The sequence below is a fragment of the Rhodnius prolixus genome, unplaced genomic scaffold (genome assembly GCF_049639745.1).
Source record: "Rhodnius prolixus isolate KJV_2025 unplaced genomic scaffold, Rpr scaffold_11, whole genome shotgun sequence".
Classification (NCBI taxonomy): Eukaryota; Metazoa; Arthropoda; class Insecta; order Hemiptera; family Reduviidae; genus Rhodnius; species Rhodnius prolixus.
In genome coordinates this window covers 7,957,840-7,980,097 of record NW_027411625.1, presented here as the reverse complement: position 1 = coordinate 7,980,097, position 22,258 = coordinate 7,957,840, and the positions used below count along the sequence as shown (strand labels likewise).

General features: G+C 32.9%; 3 protein-coding genes across 3 annotated transcripts; 2 read left to right on the top strand and 1 right to left on the bottom strand.

The window, feature by feature from the left end:
- Positions 1–1,327: 1,327 nt before the first annotated feature.
- LOC141459284 (leucine-rich repeat-containing protein 49) lies at positions 1,328–5,912 on the top strand. The gene is made up of 5 exons (XM_074138175.1): positions 1,328–1,513; positions 2,737–2,878; positions 3,038–3,411; positions 4,704–4,919; positions 5,690–5,912. Exons 1-5 carry the CDS (start codon positions 1,481–1,483, stop codon positions 5,885–5,887), a joined length of 963 nt encoding a protein of 320 aa, XP_073994276.1. The 5' UTR covers positions 1,328–1,480; the 3' UTR covers positions 5,888–5,912.
- A 1,250-nt stretch (positions 5,913–7,162) lies between these two features.
- Positions 7,163–11,683, top strand: LOC141459574 (uncharacterized). The gene is made up of 5 exons (XM_074138810.1): positions 7,163–7,489; positions 8,971–9,143; positions 9,763–9,928; positions 10,584–10,717; positions 11,308–11,683. Exons 1-5 carry the CDS (start codon positions 7,337–7,339, stop codon positions 11,585–11,587), a joined length of 906 nt encoding a protein of 301 aa, XP_073994911.1. The 5' UTR covers positions 7,163–7,336; the 3' UTR covers positions 11,588–11,683.
- A 746-nt stretch (positions 11,684–12,429) lies between these two features.
- LOC141459575 (serine/arginine-rich splicing factor 1B-like) lies at positions 12,430–20,811 on the bottom strand. The gene is made up of 5 exons (XM_074138811.1): positions 20,482–20,811; positions 18,192–18,382; positions 17,776–17,948; positions 16,470–16,561; positions 12,430–15,891 (listed from the first exon to the last, which is right to left on the bottom strand). Exons 1-5 carry the CDS (start codon positions 20,643–20,645, stop codon positions 15,765–15,767), a joined length of 747 nt encoding a protein of 248 aa, XP_073994912.1. The 5' UTR covers positions 20,646–20,811; the 3' UTR covers positions 12,430–15,764.
- Between the last annotated feature and the right edge of the window lie 1,447 nt (positions 20,812–22,258).

The window sequence follows — 22,258 nt, the reverse complement described above, 5'->3', positions numbered from 1 at the left end:
CAGAACCTTACTCGTTACGCGAAATACTCGTTAAGCGAAACAATTTTTTTATATAAATTAAAATAAAAGGGGATAATTGCTAGATCAGCCACATTTACACCATTTTCTCGTTTCTCAATGATTTTACGTTTCAATTCTAACGTTATTTTAATTCTTTTCGAAGCCATTTTGTTAGAGGGATAACAAAATAAACACAATAATATTTAAACACAAATGTCACTATATGGACTTCCCCTATACACCACTCATTCGGTGAAGTTCGGTTTCGACTGTATCAATGCATTAGATACGTGGAGAATATGAAACGCATATGCGTAAACAGGAATGACTAATCGAAGAATGCGCAGTTTTCGATGAGTCAGCGAAAACTGCGCAGTCAGCGAAATGTCATTAGGAAACTATCGTTATGCGAAACATCGCTCGCTATAAGAATCAATTTGTTTTACTCGTTATGCGAATTACTCGTTAAGAGAGGTGCTCGTTATGCGAGGTTCCACTGTATCTCTTCGAGATTCAGCACCATGAAGAACAAACTTATTCTAACAATTTGTGCCCCTGACAAGCTGTAATATTTCCGTAGTAAATACTTTTATTACCTTAACGCCATTTAGCAGCCCAAATGAAAGTTGCTCCTATAGTGTGGTCGCTGCTTTCGTCAAGAAAACACATCAGATATGCAAAGTGTTTACATGTTTATATTTATGTTCTCATAATTTTGCATTTGTCATCTTTAATGTTGAACTTTTTCAGTACAGTAATTGTATTAAAATCATTTTTATTTTTTAAAGCTCATGCAGTAAATTATGCACAAATTTAAACTAAAAAATACTAAATTTTCCTTCTTAATCACATCCAATCAACTGATCCAGTAACCTGCAAAATACTTTTTTGATTAGCGTTAAATTTAAATTCGAATGTTACAAACTATTCAGCAATATTTTAAAATTTTATGTTGTGCTATAAATTTTCAATTATTTCAAAAACAAGTGAATTTTTTTGTATTTTGTTTTTTTATCTCCGATGCATTTTTAAAATTGCAAAGCTTTAACTAATTAAGAACGAGCGCATTCGAGCACATTTGATATAGCAGAGTACTGAGTACCTGAAAAATACATTTTTCTTGAAGAAAATGTTTCAAATAAAAGTAATAAGCTTTGAACGCTTTACTTATTAAATTATTTGAGAACTATTTAATTTATACATTGAAAAAACAAAACATTTCTTAATCGCGCATCACTAAAGATAGATTTAGCCAATATGTTTGTCTAGTTAGTTTGCATGGTTTGATTGATCAAACAGATACATGACTAGCTATGATTCACTTACATTCAGCTAAGGTAACTAAGCAACCAGAACAGTTTATTATCTGTCATGTCCCTTATGCCAAGCATATTTATGCTTGTCTTTACTTTACTTTAACTACGTCTTTTTTCTAAAAATATTAGAGCTGAAATTTTTTACAAAATGGTGAAGTTTACGTATGATAGCAATGGACAATGAGATGTGCTCAGAGGTAAGTAATTCCACAAATTCTCCAAGAGAAACCCTCTGCCAAATACTAATCTAATATTTTCAAATAGGCAATTTCTACATTAGCTTATTCCTAACAGCATAAATTTTAACAAAATTATAAATAGAAGACTGCTTGTTCTTTAACAATTATCGTCTGTCTGTACAGTCTTTTAAAATTACTGATAAGCCCAATGTGAGAATTTTGTTCTCCGTCTAACCGTCTAATCCAAAAACTACAGTCTGAAACCGTGAACCGTTACAGTCACTAGATGATATTTTAAGTTGGTTTTGAATTGTTTCTAAGACAGAATGATAAATCAAACTCTATTGAAGACAAAAATCCGATAAAGGTCAGAGATAGGGGAAAAATTTACTTAAATTGGTATTGAAATAGTATCAGTTTAATAGGCACTTTATTCATAATTCTAATGAGAGTTGGATTTTTTTACGAACGGGCTTTAGTCTAGTAATAACAATAAACGAGAGATACTTTTTATAAAGAAAAATTTAAAGGCAGTGCACTGCCAATCTCTAGACAGTTTTCTCTCGTTACCAACACACAGTCACAGTCCATCACCAGCCAGTGAGCTGTAAGAAGCTCTTAGGAAGAGAAAAAAATCTACGGAGCTGGATTCGAACCCGGAATCTCTGCGTGGGAATTCAATACGCTAACCACATAGCTAAATCCCTTCTAAAAACTCTAGAGTGGTACCTGATTCTCAGTTTACTTTAATGTCTTTTAAAGTCCAGTCTGTTTCATATTATTTAAAAAAAAAACACAGTCATTTATCAAGAATATATAAATGCTTGCTTAAATTTCACGCGTTCCATGTGCTTTATTTCTGATTTTATATTTTTTAGATTAATCTCTCTGATAATTGAATTCAATTTAGATTTAGTCAGTCTTAGTGATAGTAAGTTGTTATAAAATTAACTGCGTGTTGTAACAGTATCTGTTGCCCCTTACATCTTTATTATTACTGCTTCTTTTTTGCTGTAATGCTACAATAAAATTGTATAGTAATGTTATTGACTTAATATTTAAGGTGGTTAACAGAGGCCTACTGCTTTTTGACATCATCAATATTATAATATTGATATTTCTTCTCTACAAATTGTCCATCAATATAGACCTAATTACATTTCCAAGATATTTTACTGTCATAGCCTTACTTTCCTAATATTATATTTAAAACAATACCAATGCTTTCTTTTTTCGTTTAGTCAGAAAATGAAGGCGGTGAAGTATGTTTTAGACTACAACCAGTGAAATTGGTCAGCGACAACAAGACATTGCCAGATGGATTGAAGGAGTATACAAGATACGGCACCAAGCAAAAATCTAGAAAAAAGGAACATCACAATGGTATGCTAAAAGATCGTGGACAGAAATTTTTACCATGTGTACAATTGATTTGGATAAAATTGTGCTTTTGGCACTTGAACAGTTGGAGCCGCACTTTAGTATGGGCGACCATCTTTTTTCTTCTAACGAGGACATTCTTTTTTTTGTCATACTTTGCAGGTGGTGATTATGTTATTGAAATAAATGGAAACTTATTAAGCGTACTTGGCCAAGGAGCGCTTAGATTCATCGATCGCCCATGGAATCCTGGGAAAGCTAGACAAGTGACTTCTGTACAATTTTCATCATTAGATTACAACTATGTGGCCAGCGTTATGAGTAAAATGAAAACACGTTTTCCTCATGCTGAATATTTCAATTTTATTGATACAAACATTAGCTGTCTTGGTCAGATAAATTCGCTAGCTGACTTACAAGGGCTGACCGCACTCACTATTGATGCTGTCGGCAATCCGATTCACGGCAAGCCTTGGAGAAGTTACGCTATCTACAGATTATCACACTGGGGATTAAAACATATCAATGGAACCCAGGTAGTTAAGTTCAATTATAATAAAGTAGGACCAAGAAAGTTAGAATAAATTAATAATTACAGTATATATGTTTAGGTTTATAATTAGGTTTTAGCATTTTATTTTACGTTTTGGAGGTTATGGTGAAGATTTATACAATACAAATAGTTCAAAGAAATGGTTGAAATCTGGCTTTATTTAGAAAATTTTGTATATCTGTGCCAAAGAAATCTAAGTTAAAATGATTGACTGTCCGCATCATACGAAAGATACGGAAGTAAAAAACGTAATTATGGTTGCAGTACGGTACATTGAAAGGAGAAGAATGTCGTGTAGTATGGGATGAGATATTAAAAGAAATTAGAGAAAGAAGGTAAGGACAGTCTATTTGAGAATGGAGAAGTTTGCAGAGGAAAGAGAGGTCATAATAAATTCTTCTGGTGGAACAAGTGGAGGAATATAGAGAGTGAGCTGTAGATCGGAATAGATAAGGGTTTCTTTAGGTATTTTCAAACGGCAAGCTAACCACCAAAAGAACTTGTTCTGAACAGCCTCAATAGAAGCCATATGTACCTTGTAAAGCGGAATCCAAATTACTGAACTATATTCCAGATGGGGTCTTACAAGGGATTTATATAATGTGATATAAGAACGGCTGTCAGAGAAATTCCTCGAGTTCCTAAATACGTACAAACCCAAGCATTTGAAGAGATTTGCTTCTTATCCTATTCATGTGCTCCATAAAATCCAATTTGCAGTTGAACGTGATGCCCAAATCCTTTACTGACGATACCCTAACCAGCAAAAAGAGCCGTTCAGCGTTCAGGTAAGACGCGGGGTCGCGCTGCCTAATGAAGGAAATTATACTACACTTGGACAAGTTCAGATCTAAACAGTTCTCATTCTGCTTTTACCGGCTCAGTTAATAGCACTCCCCGATAAAATGAGCCAAGTAGTGGAAGTAATGGTAATCAGTGAGATATGCGACGGAGAATGTTTAAGTTCAAATGTTTGACTGCTGAGGTCTATTAAGTTTGTTATTTTAGCTCTGAGAAATGTTTTTCCCCTAATTTATTTCACCTCCCTTTGTTTCGAAAATTTTCTTTCAAGACCTTCCTTGCAGGTTGTCCCTTGGACTCTCCTGAGGCATGAATTTTCACTCTCTAACCCATGGATTGCTGACCATCAGTATTGATCTATAGTCCATCCTTACAGAGATTTTCAATAACTGTCCTTACCTTCACCAATTAACTAATAATTCTTAAAAATTATCCTCATAAATATAAATTAAGTTATTATATTTGTATAAATAGATAACTGTGATTGAAATAACCACCAGCGACTTAGAATTTCGTGGTTTAAGCGATGTAGTGATTTCCTGCCTACCAGACAATCTATTGGAACCATTACTTGACCGGCTACAACTGAATGGTTCTATGACACATCCTAGAGAATGGTTAGATTTAACAGAACCTTCTATCCGCACTGTGGTTGCTAAGGAAGCATTGCAATGGCGCAAAACCAAGCAGGTAAAGTCTAAAACATTTGTGTCTTAACTTGAATTAATTTTTATTAAAATAAATTTCTGTCTGAATGTTTTTTTCAGTAATTAAACTTTTGATTTCATTCCAATTCACCATTTTTTTTTTGTTGTAAAGGTTCTTCTGTAATAGAAAAATATTCAGCAGTCTCTTTTTTGACTTTATACATTCATTGAGTTCATTGCATTGGATTATACTTAACTCTTACATATCCTATGACCTTCCTTGCTGTTTTTCTATCACAATTTGTTTCCACCATCTTTCACAAATAAAATTATAGTATATTTAAGTAACTACGTTAAACATGAATCAGGTAGGAGATTCTTCGAATCACATTTAGGGCTACAAAACCCTGATCTCTCGGTTATGCTTAGAAATTTCAAACCTCCTTGAATACAGAATGATATTCAATGCTTTATCTTTGAATTTGCTGGTAAAGAATAGAACATATCAGTTTACACATTTATAAATCTATCCTTACCATCCTAGTCATAGAAATATTGTGATATAAGCAGGTGAATGTTGTTTGCTAATGTTTACATCTTTTGATGATGCTAAAACTTTAAAATGCACGAAAAGTTTTTAAGATTTAGCAGCATTCTGACTCACTTTACCAACTATTTCTTTTAAAGTATATCCTTCATACGTACACAGTATGAACTTATGTTGTTTCAAAACGTTCACATTATTCTCAAAAATTGTTATAAGATAACAAACTTACCAAACTTGTTTATTTATTTATTTTTTTAATGTTCCAGGAATATTCAACATGGCGTGAAAAAGGTAAAATACATTTAGAGAATATAATTTCAATGACACTATGCACGTTGATGAAGCTGAAATCATTAAATAATGAATGGTCGGTCATACTGCGAGAAATCATTCGAGACACTCTTGTGGATTATTCTCACATCGATACTTATATGAAACAATGTATTTCACAAATACATATTTAAAATAAAAAAAAGAACATTAAATATTTCTGATGAATTAATTGGATGATTGGTTGTTGTTAAAATGTATGTTATTTTATTGGTTGACTTGGGCAAAAAAAAAAAGCATAAAACTATACTGATTCGGCGTTTTCTGTTGGAAACCCAATTAGAACTTCATTTGTGTACTTGAAGAAGGACACTAAAGTTATCCGGAACCACGAGCTAATGGATTTTTCCAAGTTTACATACATGGGTTTTCTACAGTGTACAACTTCTAGGTTTGCTCAACAGACTTATGCTTTATTTTAATCTACTTAAGAGAAGATACTGCAATCGTACTGCTTTTTTTAAATTTAAATTTATCACCTGCCATATAAGTTTTGAAGGTCTTCGAGTCCGAAAAAGGTCACTCTCACTCGTTCTACATGTGTGTTTTCATCATCCGTAACTCAAGTACAAAATATTACAGAAAATTTAAATTTAATATTTTTGTTAGGTGCTTCCAAAGGATGTTTTGGCCATGCTTTCCAAGTAAGATAAGATAGGATTCTAATAGGGGCGACCCTTAAGGCCTACGCTACTGCTACCCCACTAGGCCCACGCGATGCATGTGTTTTCTGACCCTGTAGTGGCCGGTATGCTTTCCAAGTAGCATCTTTTAAACCATAATTCTTTCATTGACTTCCTTCCATTAAATTTAAAAATACTAAAAGCTCTGTTTATTGAAACTTCATTTCCAATGCTTTTGCTGATAGCACCATAACTTGCGGACAGTTTTATGAGATACTTCCACTTCCAAAATAATTTATCCTGCCTTTTATCGAGTTCGGAATAATGAAGTGAAGAAAAAATATTTTTTTAGAAAAATTCTCAACTAAATTATAATTAAAAGTAAAGATCGCCTGAAAAAAAAAATTAGGCATTACTTGTCTTCAATATTTCTCATGCCTGTTCCTTCAAACTCTTGGTACCATCATGACTAATGTAGCTTCTTATTAGGTATTCATAATAATATTCGACAGCACTTAAGCAAGTATCGTTGGTGTTTGTTTTGATCATATCTCCGATTACTCATAACATTATCTCACTTTTCTAAGCTCATTCTTATTTGCCATCATATATATATGTAACTCATATATATAACTGTAAATATATTTGTATACATAACTATATATACATACATAAAACTCATTAGCAATCCGAATGTAGCAGTAAATTCAAGAACATAATTACAAAATCTTAAAAAAATTCTAATATTAACATTATTGAAAATTAATTAATTTTAGAAAAATTAATTAGCATTTACATAGCAACGTACCCATGCCTCTAATACATTTTTTAATTCCTTAACATTCAAGTAAATTCAAGAAAATAGTAACGATTTCTTTTAACAACATGATACAGTTTAAAATTTTAGACAATGCACCTGTTATTATTTAAAATGTAATTAAAAAATCTTAACTGTATAAAATGGGAACTAAAATTACATGGGAAGAAATGCAGGACGCTTTACTATATTTAATGAATTTTGTTGTCGATGATGAAGAGGAAGAAGACGATATCATTGGTTACTTCAACTATCGGTCGGTACGTGCATATAAACCCAGAGCCGCCGAGCGAAAGGTAGGTTCGTTAATAAAGTTTTGTTTATAATATTACGTATTCCAGTCTTATTTAAAATATTTGGCTTTGAAAAAATAAATAAATAAATAAATCTAACTGCAATGCTGAAGGTTTAAACTGAAGTGTGGTACTCTTAAAAAGTTGAAATTACTTCAATAAGTGCTTAGATAAATTATACTGAAAACCTCTTTTCCTTTAGTACCTTTAGAAATGGAACAAATAAAATATTTTTTCAGAAATAATTTTTATCTTTAAATGTGTGTGAATTTAGAACCACTTAATTAACAAATAAATAAGTTGTTTTAGACACAGTAATAATAAAATGAAAAGATTAATAAATTTAATAAAAAAACTAAAAAGATTAAACTAATAACAAATACAAAGTTGGATACGTACAAGTGAAACTGAGATAAATTACACGAAATTAGATCGTGATGGAAAATGCCTCAATGTCTAGGAACTGCTGTTAAATTTTAATTTATCCTATAAATCTTAATAAAATTTATACAAAAATTCTTTTTTTGGTAAACAGTTATTTTCTACAAGTAAATTTCCAATAAAAGTCCCCTTAGAGGAAAATCATATGTAGATCTTTTGGTTTTTATACATGATTTTCCGAAAGTTTTCTTATATGTTCAAATTTAAGTCAACGATGGATTCAGAGAGTTGAAAATTCAAAATGTTTATCTTAATAAGTGCAATGTTTTCATTCTGGACTTTTTTATTTTATTTATTTTTTATAGGCTCGGTTTTACAGCTTAACAGAAAACTAAGCCTGAGTTTGAGATACCAAAAAATTAAAATCCATTACTTCTTAATATTTTTCTAACTATTTGTTGAAAGATTAAATATATTGTGGCTGGCTTTAACAAAATTCAATTTAAAAGCAGAAAATAAAATTTATACAGTATTTTGCGTTTAATCATTAGCTTTTTAGCAACGGGGAACTGTATAAACACGTACTAATAGACTGCACTGGGTGATAGGGCTCGTCTCTGAATTTTAATGGAGTTATCTTTTTATACCGTAGCATGCGTACGACCAATCAGTTAAAAACACTGTTTCATGATAGAGAAGCTGAAAACTTGTTACCGAAGTCTCACTTTCTAATTCTAACATGACAATTTAATAGCAAAAGAAAATTATAAAAAATATAATTGCTAACAATAAAAATCTCCATGGCCCTCATCATGGTGATCGTTGATGAAGTAAATAGTGCTGATCAAGGAGTATGTAGATTTTAAGAAAGTAGTCGCAACAAATTGCTAGGCAGTAAAGAAGAACCTGCTCTATTTCATTTTTAGTTTTAGGGGGTTATTTTCCAGCTTAGTTCACTAAACTATAGCCACGGCTTCAATCTGACTTTAGTGGCCGCTTTGACAAAAAAATAAAAAGTAAAAAATACAGCCGTTACATTACTAAGAAAGATGCATTAAAAAAAAGTAAGTTATACTATCAAACCTCTAATTTTTTTTTTAAAGATTGATATGTTATCGAATAAAATCAAAATGATGGGAGACGCACGCCTTGTATACCAAGATATGGATTACAAAAATAAATTAAATGAAATTAGAAGAGAAAAGTACGCAGCGAAAGATCAAGTTGATCTACAATTCGAGCGTAAGCTAATTGCGGTTTACAAACGATACACAATGTAAGTATTCTTGGGGAATTTGGCCAATCTTGTCGATTAAGAGTAAAACACAGCTTTTTTTTTACACCTAGTAATTTTTAATTATTTCACTTATAAGTTTTTTTAAAAAAACTATTAGCATTAAAGATAAATTATAGCCAATATTTTTTGAGAAATATTCTTACGATTTTACTACAAATGAATCTGACATATGTTAAACGTTTAAATGAACCCAGGCCCTACAACTATAGCTATTAGCAGCACTGCTATAGATCATCTTTGTTCTTTTATCGCGTAGCATACAGAATGATAGAAAATATGTTTAAGAAAAATGGAAACATTAAATGGAAGGAATTGCTTATTTTAGGAGTGGCTAATTCATTGCAGATCTTTGGAAAGAAAAAGCAGATTTCTTCGCTACAAAAGGGGTTTTCTGTTATATCTCTATTTTATTCAATTATTTTTAAGGGCGCGTTGGCAGAATTAAGCCGGTCCTTGGACTAACAACAAGAATTTATAACAAAATAATCATGAAAAAACATGTTCTACAGTTAAACAATCTAGTTTAAACTGTAGGCAAAACAGCTGGTGTTTAAAAAAAAAAAAAAAAAAAACTGCAATTTACATCAAATTTTTGTAGGGACTTAATAGAAATGAGAAGAAAGGCGAAATTGGCGTTACTAAATTTTCGATACCGTTTAGTATTAGAAGTTCTAGATGAGGCTAAGGTAAAACTGCATAACGCAAGAAAAGGAGAAAAAAGTAAAGCATTGATGAGAAAACTCATGATTTCTGGCATACTCGCTGTAAGTAAAACGTTTTGCATTGAAACAAAACCACTTCTTTTACTACAACTCTGTTTAATGATAATACAATTTTTTCAAAAGTACAGCAGCGTTAGATTGGTCATTTTCATGGCACCAGATGGCTGGAACTTTGCAACCACGTCAAACCCATCAAATACGGTTTCAAGCATAATGTTAATTCTATAAAACAACTTTTTAATCATAATAAATGGAAAGAAAAGTATAATTATTATATATTAAAGAAAATATTATTTTAAGAAACTGTGCTGTGTATGAAAAATCTATATTTATTTTAATTTGAAAGAAAATCACATCAAAAAACAGTCTGCAAATTCACATACACATACGGTTAAGTGATTTTCTGTTAACATGGATTCTAATAATAACATTAATAAGAATATTCTGAATATTAACAAGAATACTAGTATTCTTCAGCAGGCTACACTCCTTCACCATTGAGATTTCGTAGTGAAAAAAATTCGGCAATAATCTCTAGTAATATTACAGTTTGATGTCCTAAGGACTGAAGTAGAAGGCCACAACATTTAATTAAAACTTTTTTGGTGAAAATTTGTTTTAGAAGGTATTCGGGGATCAATTTGCATTAAATTTACATCGATATTCAAATTACATTACCACAATGTTGATGTTTCAGCTAAGAGATCCAAATCCAGTGATGAGAGTACGCTCTAAGAATTTGGAGACTCTGAGCGGTTTGATCCCGGTCCTTAAAAAGGAATTGCTTAACTTGCACCAGATAGAATGCAATCTAAGAATTGACCGTGAAACGTAAGATTAGATTGATATTATATTCGGCCCACACATCCTAAATTTAACAAATAAGTAAGAAATTTAAAAAGCCTAATTACTTATCAAAACAAAACAAAAAAATCAAATAAAAAATCAGTACCACTAGTCAGCGTTTATACATATATAAATGTGGGGTGAAATCGTCATACTCTTACTGCACCTGTTTCTTTCTCTTACTACAGATAAGCGCAGTGGCTAGCCACTAGATTTATTAAAGTGGTCTTGGTAGTGATGTACAAAACAAGATGGATTCGAATCCCAAATAGGTGTTTCACCGATTCCGTCATAGTTTTGGGTCTTGCACTTACAGGTAATCTCTTGTAACCCTACCATTTCTGAATCCCCTTTGACATAGCAGAAGTAAATCTTGTGGTCCAGACTAATGTGTTAGTACTGCAAGTTTCTGGTAATTTACAGAAGAACAGACTGATAAATGTAGCCGAGATCACAGCAAGATCTAAAGAAACAATCAGTAGAATTTTTTTTTTAAACTAAATCTAGTAATTAAGTAATTTTTAATTATCAACAACACATACATATTTTCATTACAGATTATTTTTATTTTGCAGATTTTTGAATGCTAATTCTAGCTCACTGAGAATCTATACGTCAGACTTCAAGTGCTTTGCAGAAATTTCATTAGCTAACCATTTTGACCAGTGTGTAAAATTTTATTTTCGAGAGATCACTAGACAGCTGGTTCCACCAGATATTAAGTTAGATCTGGATGTGCATTGTCTAAAAGTAACAATTATGAAAGTGCGAAAAGCTCGCCCCGGAGACAAAACAAGATACATTATCCGAGCTGGAAAAACTTTATTGCTAAAACAAGATTTACACACAAAATGAATGATTAGCATCCCTAAACATGACCAATCTTAAGACCCAGCTGTTAACACGATACAGAAATAGCAGATGTATAATTCAAATAAACACTTTTTCAATTAGTACATGAAAAAATATTTCAGTTCATAACGTCTTCTACTACACACTATAGCTATAGTTAGTTCCTTAACTACTTAGTTAACCCTATCTGATTACTATTAGTCCTGGTAGATCAATGAACTATAAGCACTCAAGTCGCTTTGGCATAGAATCCACATATTCCTATATTTTGTTAACTGTAAATTTTCCATGCATTATAATAAGGGACTCATTTTATTGAGAATAACTACTCTTCATAACAATTTACAGTACCACGTAACAGCAGTATGTAAAGAAATCAAATTCTGATGTTAACTATTAAAACTTACTTAAGTATAATTAAAGAAGAGATCAGAAATGCTAAATCGATTCCTTCCTATTCATTAGGGCATCGATGGGTAAAGCTCCATGTCAGCGGTACCTCGGAGATAGGGCTTTGTCGCAGAGTCGATCTAAAGACCCCTACCTGAGTTCCTCTCTCTTTATTCAGTGTGGCACCTCAGCGGAGTCCTTCGACAGAGGAGCCTTGGTAATAAATTGTTCGGGTCAGTTTACCGGGAGCGAAGACCAAAATCAGAGCTCTCCACAGTCTAAGTTTTGTGTACAGTGTAGTATTAGGTCAAAGTCTCCAAGACAATTCGGCCCAAGGGCGAATAATCGATAAATGGAACCCTTGAAATTAAGACACAATCCAGTTCAGTGAAGCACGAAGAACAGTGCTTTCAGGTTGTACTTGTCAAGCTGTAAGAAATAATAAAAACTAAGCATTTATTATAAATACAATTTATTAAATTTTATTTCTCAACATCTTTGTTTATATTTTCAAAAAACAAAATGACATTAAATAAAAAACATAAAAATATAAAATATTCAAATTTTTATTTTGTAAATTTCAATTTTCAAATTTAGGACATGGTGTATAGAAGTGGAAAGCATAACTGAGTCACTCCTGATTATGTACTATTGGTCGTGGTAGATCAACGAACTATGAGCGCTAATGTCGGTTTGGCTCAGGAACCACTCATTTCTATTTTTTATTAACTGTAAATTTTTTTTTAAGCATCCTTTTTGCTTATTTTCATGATTTAACTCAAATAATATAATTTTCCATACATTATAATAAGGGAATCATTTTATTAAGGACCCTGTTATTAATAGCCACTTTTCGTAACAATTTACAGCATCACAAGAGCAGCATGAGCGGAAATCAAATTCTAATGGTTAAATTATTAAAACTTACTAATGTGAAATGTAGGGCGAGAGATTGGAAATGCTTGGTGGAAAATAGAAGATATCACATGCGATTTCTCCCATACTTCTTAACTTATATTCTTCCACCAACGCCTTTAAAATCTGGATAGCAGCCTGCTGGATAAGGCACTGACGTACCATGCGACATTAATCACGGACTTTTAGCAAGAGAAATATGAAAGAGGAAGTAGCAATTACACGCAACGCTTGCATGATATGTGCTTCTTTTTCATCATTTCTTGGTAAATGTTAAATATAGGCAGACTGTTCAGTAGTCTATTTTAGGACAAAATAATAAATTTTAAAGAAATTTGAATAAGTGCAGATTTCTTAGTAGGTTATTTTAATAATGTCACTTAAAAAGATCCAGGAAAAAACTCCGTAAGTTTGTGGCTACCGCTTTGTTTTCAAATTTTTACATAAATAACCATTGTAAAGTTAACCTTTTACACAAGTAAATGAAATTATTTTATTTACCGCTACTTATTAAATATTTAATAGAATAGTTATAATATTAAAGAAACAGCGAAAAATTTCGAATAAACAATCAATTTCAAACAGGAAGTACTGCTAACACACAATTCTAAAAGTAATTTAAAAAAACTGTTAAGCTGCAAAAAAAGAAACGTTTTAAACGCAGTAACAAAAAACCTTTAAGTATTAACAGCGAGGCTAATAAGCAGTACGCTATGTCTTCGCACGACTCTGCAGTAGTACATAGCACTTAAAGAATTAAACGACAACAAGAGCTTTGGTTTCATTTTGGTGTCCTCTCGGTATTAGAAAATGATTTACTTTTACCTGCCTAACTTTTATAACCCAATTAACTTAGAGCTTACTCAAAGTAAAAAGATTAAACTGTAATGTTTACAGGAATGAGCCATAACGATACCAGCGCTTTAAAATGGCGGCCAAAAGAACTCCACCAGTAATTACAAATATCCTTTCTATACACTATGGACAATATAATAAATTTAAAAATTTAATTAAAGTGACAAAAATTTTAAATGTATTGGCGAATGAAAAAAAAAAATCGAACGTTCATTCCTGTAATTTGAAATGTTAGATCTATGTATGCTCATAAAAGAGTTAAATGATTAGGATTTGGATTTTTAGCTTAGTGTTACTCAGTTATCTGAAGGAACTAAATTACACATAATTTCTGACATTAATTCTTTATTAAGGCATAATTTGCTGCTAAAAATCCAAAATGCAGATGGAATTTGGAAATACTGAAACTATAGGTAAGATGAGGATCATTGCTCGCCGAGGGTTGCGGAGGCTTGTAGAATGTGCTTCCTGAAGCCACATACCTGGAGTCTCAAGTGTGTGAGGAACTATTTAAGCCGCTAGAAATCCAAACATCCGTGAACCCATCGACGGATTTCAGGGTTATCTCTCAGCAGTAAACAACTGAACTCGGAATACTTCAGACTCCAACAAAATGCGGTCATTTTTTAAATCGCCAAGTAAAATTCAACCTTTCACTTAAAATTCATTTCAAGTAGTTTATTTCCAAAATTTATAAACTCTATTTACGTACAAATTTTAGTTTGTTTTTAATACACAATTGAGATACTGGAATTTTATAGAACTTAGGTTTTTGCTAGAGGCTCAAGGTTCAGTAAAGTTCTATAAGTCTTTATGAGGTTCAAAGTTTTAGTAAAGCTGATAATTTTGAGTACTAACACTCTGAGAGATTGAGAAAGTTCAATAACGCAAAATAAAGTTCATTAAAGAAGAATACGTGAGTGTAAGGTCCAGAAAGATTCAGTAAGGCTTAGTAATGTTATATAGTAATGTAACTTCGCCGAAGCGGAAACTAGTAATGTTATCAAGTTTCAGATATGCTCAGTAGTTCAATAACTTTCTGCAAGGCCTAGTTATGCTCGTTAATGCTCGTAAGATTTATTAAGGATCAGTAATCTCCGTTAATATCCAGTGAACTCTACGGAAGCCTGGTGTAAAATAAACCTTATTCGAACCTCACACAAAAACTTCGAGCTTTCCATCAGATTTAAATGGGAGTAACATGCATTACTCTATAATTGTTTCTTTAGCACTCAAAATAAAATATCTCAGTTATAAAATATATAACTATAAAAATCATGAATGAAAGTGAATCAATAAATAAGTACAGGAATTTTGGGTTTTAAAAGTATAAACGAAGACAGATTATGCCTACCTATATACTAATGACGTGGAAGGTGTATACATCCATGTCCCATTCAGTCGATTGTCGCAGAGCGAAAGGTAACCTTATAGATGAACCATTTATAAATGCACTGTCGAGGAACAACGCGCCATCGTGAGATTTCTGTGGCCAGAGATACCTAAATCCGGCAGAAATTCACGGTCGACTATTAACACAGTACGTAGCTAGCACCATGACTCAGAGAAAAGTGCATAGAAGGGTGGACCACTTCAAAGTGGAACGCCGAAGTGCAAAGACAAAGGACGACCAAAAACATGCACCTCAGAAGAAAACATAAAAGCCATAGTGCTAACGCAACACTTTCATGTCCGAGCGCTATGGATACGTCTATTTCCACACCACTTTGATATACTGGGGGTGACGTAAGACCCATCAATTTCATTCCTTTGGAAACATAAAACTGCCTTTACTTTTTCATTAACCTCGTACACACAAAACATAAAATACAATTTCAGAGTGAATTATGGAAATTATGATCGAGAAGGCAAATTCCTAGATAAGTTTCAGTAACATTCTGAGCCCCAGTAAAATACCTCTCCACTATAAAAATCGTGTAAATTTACAATTCAGTTAATATAAATTAATCCTAAATAAAATGGAATTTTGGAATGGATTTTTTGTAATTCATTATTGAAACTATGATCGAGAGCGAGATCTCGATCGAGAGGGCGATCTCGAGCGAGAAGCTGATGAGTAGCTGCGCCTTACAGGTGAATACGTTGGTGAACCTCTGCGCCGTGGTGAATATGACCTGGTTCTCGATCTGTAACACAGTAAATACTCTTAACACATATGTTAATTAAGCTAGCTAGTTATTAAAGCTTTAAATTTAGTCTGGATAAACTCTACAGCTCATTTCTATGGAGTCATAAACATGCAGTCGGCCTGACAATGACAACAACCTTCGTTCTAATAAAAAGGTGGTGAACTCACCGAGGTTATTGCAAAGTCTATTCAGTCTGAAAAGTGTTTAGCCTAGCTCCTAATATCAACCAATGTAGAAAACATTAGGTGGTAGAGGAGATTTAGTAATGGAATAACACAGTTCTGTTTTTTAGATGATAGTTACAATTTTTTTTGTTTAAGAACTGATGCAACACAAAGTTTGAACAGCCCTTAAGAGTGTTTAGTCCAGTTTGACAAGTCCCTTCAGCTAGTTGAGTTAATTAAAGAAATTTCAAATGTGAGATCACCTAAATCTGAAGTATAGTTTAGAGTCGCTTGATTTGTCTGACCAAATTGAGGCCATATCGATTCATTGAGCAGTCTAAAAGAGTCAAGCGAAAACGTTCTTTATTAGGCTCTAAAGAGCTAGACCCCTAAAACAACTTAGTAACTTACCGTCCACCACGCTCTCCGCTACTTCGTTCGTTACTCTCCCGACTTCCGTAGCCGGAATAGTCTTCCTTAACTCTAATGTAGGAGGTTTCACCCTGCAATTAAACATGCGTTGATTAAAATTTGTCATTTACGGGATTCCGGCAGCACAATCAAACTGTATAACTGTTACATCTCTTAACGTACCCTCCGTTAGAACTGTAAAAAAAGCTCAGCTATATTTCATAATTTTTTTTAATTACGTAATTATTTTGTAATTTATGATTTGCAGTTAATTTCTTCTTTGAAATTTGTACTATTACATTTTTAAAAAAATTTATGGTAGTTTTTCGTAAACGGGAAGTGTTTGTAAGACTTGGTCAGTGTTACTAATGGAAAGAGGATATGTAGTACATCTAGTGTGTACACTTTGCGAACATTCTCTACAACTAGGAATTATAAAACTATTGAGTTCTTATTGTACTTAGCAAACTAAAATTCAGTTTTTTTTTTTATTCCGTGCGATTTGATCTAAAATTGTGAATCAGTTATCTGTTTTCTCAAATACTTGAAATAATGAAGGACTTATAAAACTACTTATGGCAGTAAACAATTTAAAGCTCACAATCGAACAAACTCTAAAAAACAGATGGAAAAAAAGATGATTACTGAAACAATTAGTAACCACGGAAAAAAGATAATAACTGAAACTAAAATTTCAATCCAATGTTTGGGAACCAAGCGCGTTATACTAATTGAATCCTTATCCAAAAGTACCTTAACTTATGCTGTTCCCTCAAGGGTATGAAGGTTAACTGAATACGTTAGAAACAGCGTAAATAAATTTATATTGGACATTGCCGCACTTATCTAGAACTACTCCTAATCACATCGCCAGAATTGAGATAGGTAATTCACAAATACTTATTATACGTATATTAAATGAAATCACCGTTTTACTATCTCTGAAATTCTTTTTATCCTACTATATCGTGGCTTGTTGTTTAGTTTTAATCTTTAGTGGAATTAAATTTCAGAAAACATAATTTTTTAAGCTTTCAGGAAGTTACTAAGGTCACTTATCTTTTCAGATTATCATTATTATTGCATTTTAATTTTATGTATTATAAAGTAACTTTATTTTTGTCACTCCTAAATTACAAATCCTGACTAAAAACAATTCTGGGTGTAAATAAATCAAAATAAATTTTTCATTTATTCCCCCCATTGACTACGGAACTATCCTCGCTTCTGGAATGAAGAAACCTTTAGCTAAAAATAAGTCTGCTCATCATAGAGCATCTACTTACACTCTCGACAACCAACTCACCTCATGGGATCTAAATTTTGAATCGTCTAATTTCTTAAAAGCATATTTCATATCGTCATATCTTAAAAACTCGACAACACCAGTGCCATCTTTGAAAACATCAGCAAAGCAGACATCGCCGGCTTCCCGCATGTGGTCCTTTAAATCCTGCCAACTGCCGGAAGGGGGCAGACCTGTAAAAATAAAACACTTCGTTTGAGACATTTCATGAAGGCGAAAGACTGTATATTTTATTGACTTAGGGGGAAAGTCAAGGATGAAATTCTTTCTAAACAGAAGGTAGATCTGAACATTTTATGGACTTAGCAATTTAGGGGTAAGGTATAATTCCCTAACATAAGTGGTAGATCATGTACATTGCACTGACCGGGAAGTATAGGGACATGCTCCGAGAACGACTCATCCATGTGACTCACCTGTGACAATAACTCTGTACTGACTGCGGCGTGCGGGCGGACCCCGCCCCCGGGCGCCCAAACCACTGCCAACACTAGCGCCGCCGCGGGCCCGGTACCCACTGGGACCGCCCCCACGCGGAAACTCCACGCGCAGTCTGTAGCCATCGTAGTCGTAGCCGTCCCTAGCGTGCACAGCGTCCTCTGCATCCCTGCGGACATTCGAAGAAACCAAGGTTACCTAATTAGGAACTTCTCTAAAGATGAAAAGACTACAAATATATTGCTGAACTGAGTCCAGACTAGAGTAGGCGCCAGACTAGTTTGTTATAACAGGCACCTTCCAATCAAACAGGTTAAGAGAAAGACAAAGCACTGTTAATCTGTTTGACTGTGTAGATAGAAGATTGAATGAGTTTGAAAATTTTCTTGTTAGTTTGAAATCATAGCGCGAATTCATTGTAAGGAGGTCGATTGGCAGTCGTAATTATTGCATAGTACTGCAAATCAATTTTGGTTATTCTGGTACAAGAATAGGCAATAAAGAAGATTACAGTTGAATGACCCAAATCTCGTGTTATCGAGAACCTCATACCAACGAACAGTGCAAGTGCAAGATAATTTCATATCATGAAAATAAATCAATGTCAGAGTTCTGGAAGATTGCAAGCCAGAGTTTACAAAACAAAACAAAATCTAAAAGAAATGAGGCTAATGCTCAACTCCTCGTAACTTGTAAGGTGATTAAACCGGAGAGCTAATATATTACAAGTAACTAATATTAAAAGCAGCCAATATTGGAAAATATAGTGGCATGAGTACAAAAATGTTTAGCTTTCCAGTTATACCATGTTTATTAACCACTGGACATTGTTCATTTAGTAAACTAGCTGTGAATGTAATAAACATATGCGTTATATTTGATAAAATGTTCTTTAAACTTAATTCTAATTTAAATGCTTATTCTGTGTGTTTCAATCTATTATTAATTTAATTGCCTGTAGAATTCAAAATTTTAATGAACCTAAGAGGACATTAGAAAATGATCTGCATGCGAAGCAACCAGGAAAATTTGTAAAGAAATTTATCAAGAAGTAATCCCTAAATGGCTAAACCGAGGTTTGCATCTCTATTTGTAAACTACTGAGCATGTATATGTATCTTTGGCTTAAAAATATATGTCTATAGGAATGCAAACGAGTGAAAGGTAATCTCCGAATTTTTTTGGCGGGGCTCGACGTAAAAGCGCGAAAGTTTGGTTACGAGAACACATAAAAAGTGACTCCGCGTTCGAACTGGGGATCACCCACTTACAAATCCACGCTTATAACTACTGGGCCAAACCACCCACCCAACATTAGTCCAGTACGACCCCAGACATTAACCCAGAACTTGACAGCAATGAGCAGCTTACCTCACTCAGCTTATAACCTCATCTGGCATCATTTGTTCTGATCAATGACTTATTTCCTTCGGAGCTGGCAATTCAACACAGAAAATTATTAATTCATTTTATTGTCTGTAAACTGTGCAAAGTTTGAACTGTTTACCGCAGTATAGAAATTGATACGGTTAAATTTAGAAGAAGTGAAAGTTTACAGCTCATTGAAGACAAATTATAAAAGGACCAAACATAAAAGGGAGAATAATAATATCGGATACTAAAATCAATTTAAACATTATCAGAGAAGAAAAAATTAAAAGAACGTTCGCTTCTTAGTAAAATCAGTGAAACAAGCAACAAAACAATGATCATGCTTCAAATAATTGAACATCAAAGAAATCACAGCTGCAGTCGCCGATAGACCTCTAACGCTGTAGAACATGACGGCTAAATTCAAATATTGACAATTTGTTATTTCCTTAAAAATCAATATTTATCCATCAAACCCTTCATGATATAAAAAACTTAAGCTATTTGTAAGTTACCAGGGGATCTTAGCTTTTCAATTTGTAAACTAATTGTGGTAGATTTAGAATCATAGAGACAATTTAAGACTGTGGCTAATCTTTCATCAAGTGGAACAAATTTTGCTTCTACGACATTGCTTTCAAGCAATTACTATAAATACGCGGGTACACTACTTTCCATTATCATTTACATTAAACACACTATCCAGAAACAGAAATGAAAGTACTGGTCCATGAAACATAAGACGATTGAAAAATCTGTACAACAGGAATGAAGGAGTCAGGAAATGTCAATCCGATTGACCAAATAAGGTGCTCCTTAAGATGCACAATGTATACATCTTCATAAAATGTTACATCGTATCTAAGTTATTTTTGTTCTTAGCTAAGAAAGACTCACCTAGAATCTTCAAATTCTACAAAAGCAAATGGTGGCCCACGACGATTTTTCAAGTCAACAAAAGTGACTTTTCCAAACTTATAGAACAGATCTTGAATATCTTTCGTGCGAATGTCCGGCGGTAAATTGCCTACGTAGATCCGACATTCATTTCTCCCAGACATTATTCTATTAATTGTATTATAATAATAAAAATTAATAGCTTATAAAGCAATTGCAAATAGTTGTATTAAACTTCATTGATCTACATCTAACGAACTTCTTAAAGATAAACACGTAGAATCACAAACACTTTATCGTTAGCATCATATATACAAAAGTGTAACCACTAAAAAAATCGATTTTGTAATAACCAATACGTATTCGATATACTTTATAAATAGTCGATAAAAAAGATCACACTGTGCACATATATACCTATGTTTATTTTTTAGTAAATTAAATTAATGTATTTATTTAAGGTTTGAATTTAACTAATACTTATTGCTTATTGTAACTGGAAGAAACTTGTAATTACATAGAGACCGCTTGACTTAAGCGAATCATTCTTACAGATAGAACCTGGTCGATGTCCGCTCAATAGTAATAAAATGAATTTCACACCTAAGTTTAAGATAAAACTGTGAAAGGCAATATGAGAAATACTGCAGTAATAGCAACAGTAAGAAGTGAATAACATTGAAATTATTGAAAAAGCGCGGCTGAGTTGGAGCTGTAATGAAAGCAAAATATGAAAAAATCCACCACCAAGTAAAAATATAGAAGCTTGGAACTTCGAAGACTGTACCGCAGAACCTTAGTTGCACTACCAAAAAGAAGTTATAATAGGATTCTTATAATAATAAGTAGGATAAGTCAAATGTTCAACACTTTCGGGAGATATGAACGAAGTTTCCTTTGTCATCTACACACAATTTAGTTGAGAACATAAATTAATTAATATTATTAATACTAAATTGCACGATTGTGTTAAATGTAATTAGACACAGTACGATTGTTTACAGCATTTTTCATTTACAAATGATTTAAATTTAGGTAAGGAAAGTGAAGCCATCCTGTCAAATTTTCAATTTCGAATTTCAAGAGGAAATATCTATTTTGAGATCACCTGAGTTAAAAAAAGTGGTTTCTAGAAAATTGTGTGTTTATATGAAGAAAATATCTCAAAAAAATTGCAGAAAACTGAAACTTTATAATTAGATTGGACCCAACCAGGGAACCTAACTATAATCTAACGACATCCATTCCACTTCCTTCTAAGGGAATGTAAAGTATGCAGCCTAAAATTCTGAGTTTTCGGGAAGTAGCTTGACAGGAAAAATCTGAACGATTTTTTTTTACTTTCGCACACTGTCTATTCTGATTAGGATTTTATTTATTTTAATTAAAGGCGCGTAAACGTTTTTGGTTATGGACACTGGAGTTCTTTCAGTGCACTATCGGTTTTGTACGAAATTCATTTCATGAAATAAATTTAAAGGATTTTGAGATAATGGGACGACACTTTTCCCCAAAATGTACAGATTTTATTAATATTAAACGAAAATATAAAATGTAGAATGCTAACATTGAATAGAATTCTAGTTAGAACCTAGAGAATAGTAAGAGAAAGTTTTCCGAAGGTTCATCTGATTTTTATTCTTACATCACATTTAAAAATTAACGATGGCCCCTTCCAGAAAGGTTTGACAGAAAACTTCACTGAACCTAACACAGCTGATGTGTTTCATAAAAATGGCCGCGAAGTTTTGACCAAGCGGCTCATTCCAGTTCACTC

Excerpts from the sequence above, each read along its gene's own strand:
- LOC141459284 (XM_074138175.1), top strand. The coding sequence starts at position 1,481 with ATGATAGCAATGGACAATGAGATGTGCTCAGAG. Across the intron at positions 1,514-2,736 it reads ACAATGAGATGTGCTCAGAG|TCAGAAAATGAAGGCGGTGA; the intron begins GTAAGTAATTCC and ends TTTTTCGTTTAG. Across the intron at positions 4,920-5,689 it reads AATGGCGCAAAACCAAGCAG|GAATATTCAACATGGCGTGA; the intron begins GTAAAGTCTAAA and ends TTAATGTTCCAG.
- LOC141459574 (XM_074138810.1), top strand. The coding sequence starts at position 7,337 with ATGGGAACTAAAATTACATGGGAAGAAATGCAGGACGCTTTACTATAT. Across the intron at positions 7,490-8,970 it reads CCAGAGCCGCCGAGCGAAAG|ATTGATATGTTATCGAATAA; the intron begins GTAGGTTCGTTA and ends TTTTTTTTAAAG. Across the intron at positions 9,929-10,583 it reads TGATTTCTGGCATACTCGCT|CTAAGAGATCCAAATCCAGT; the intron begins GTAAGTAAAACG and ends TTGATGTTTCAG.
- LOC141459575 (XM_074138811.1), bottom strand. The coding sequence starts at position 20,645 with ATGTCTGGGAGAAATGAATGTCGGATCTACGTAGGCAATTTACCGCCG. Across the intron at positions 18,383-20,481 it reads GTAGAATTTGAAGATTCTAG|GGATGCAGAGGACGCTGTGC; the intron begins GTGAGTCTTTCT and ends GAATGTCCGCAG. Across the intron at positions 17,949-18,191 it reads GTACAGAGTTATTGTCACAG|GTCTGCCCCCTTCCGGCAGT; the intron begins GTGAGTCACATG and ends TTATTTTTACAG.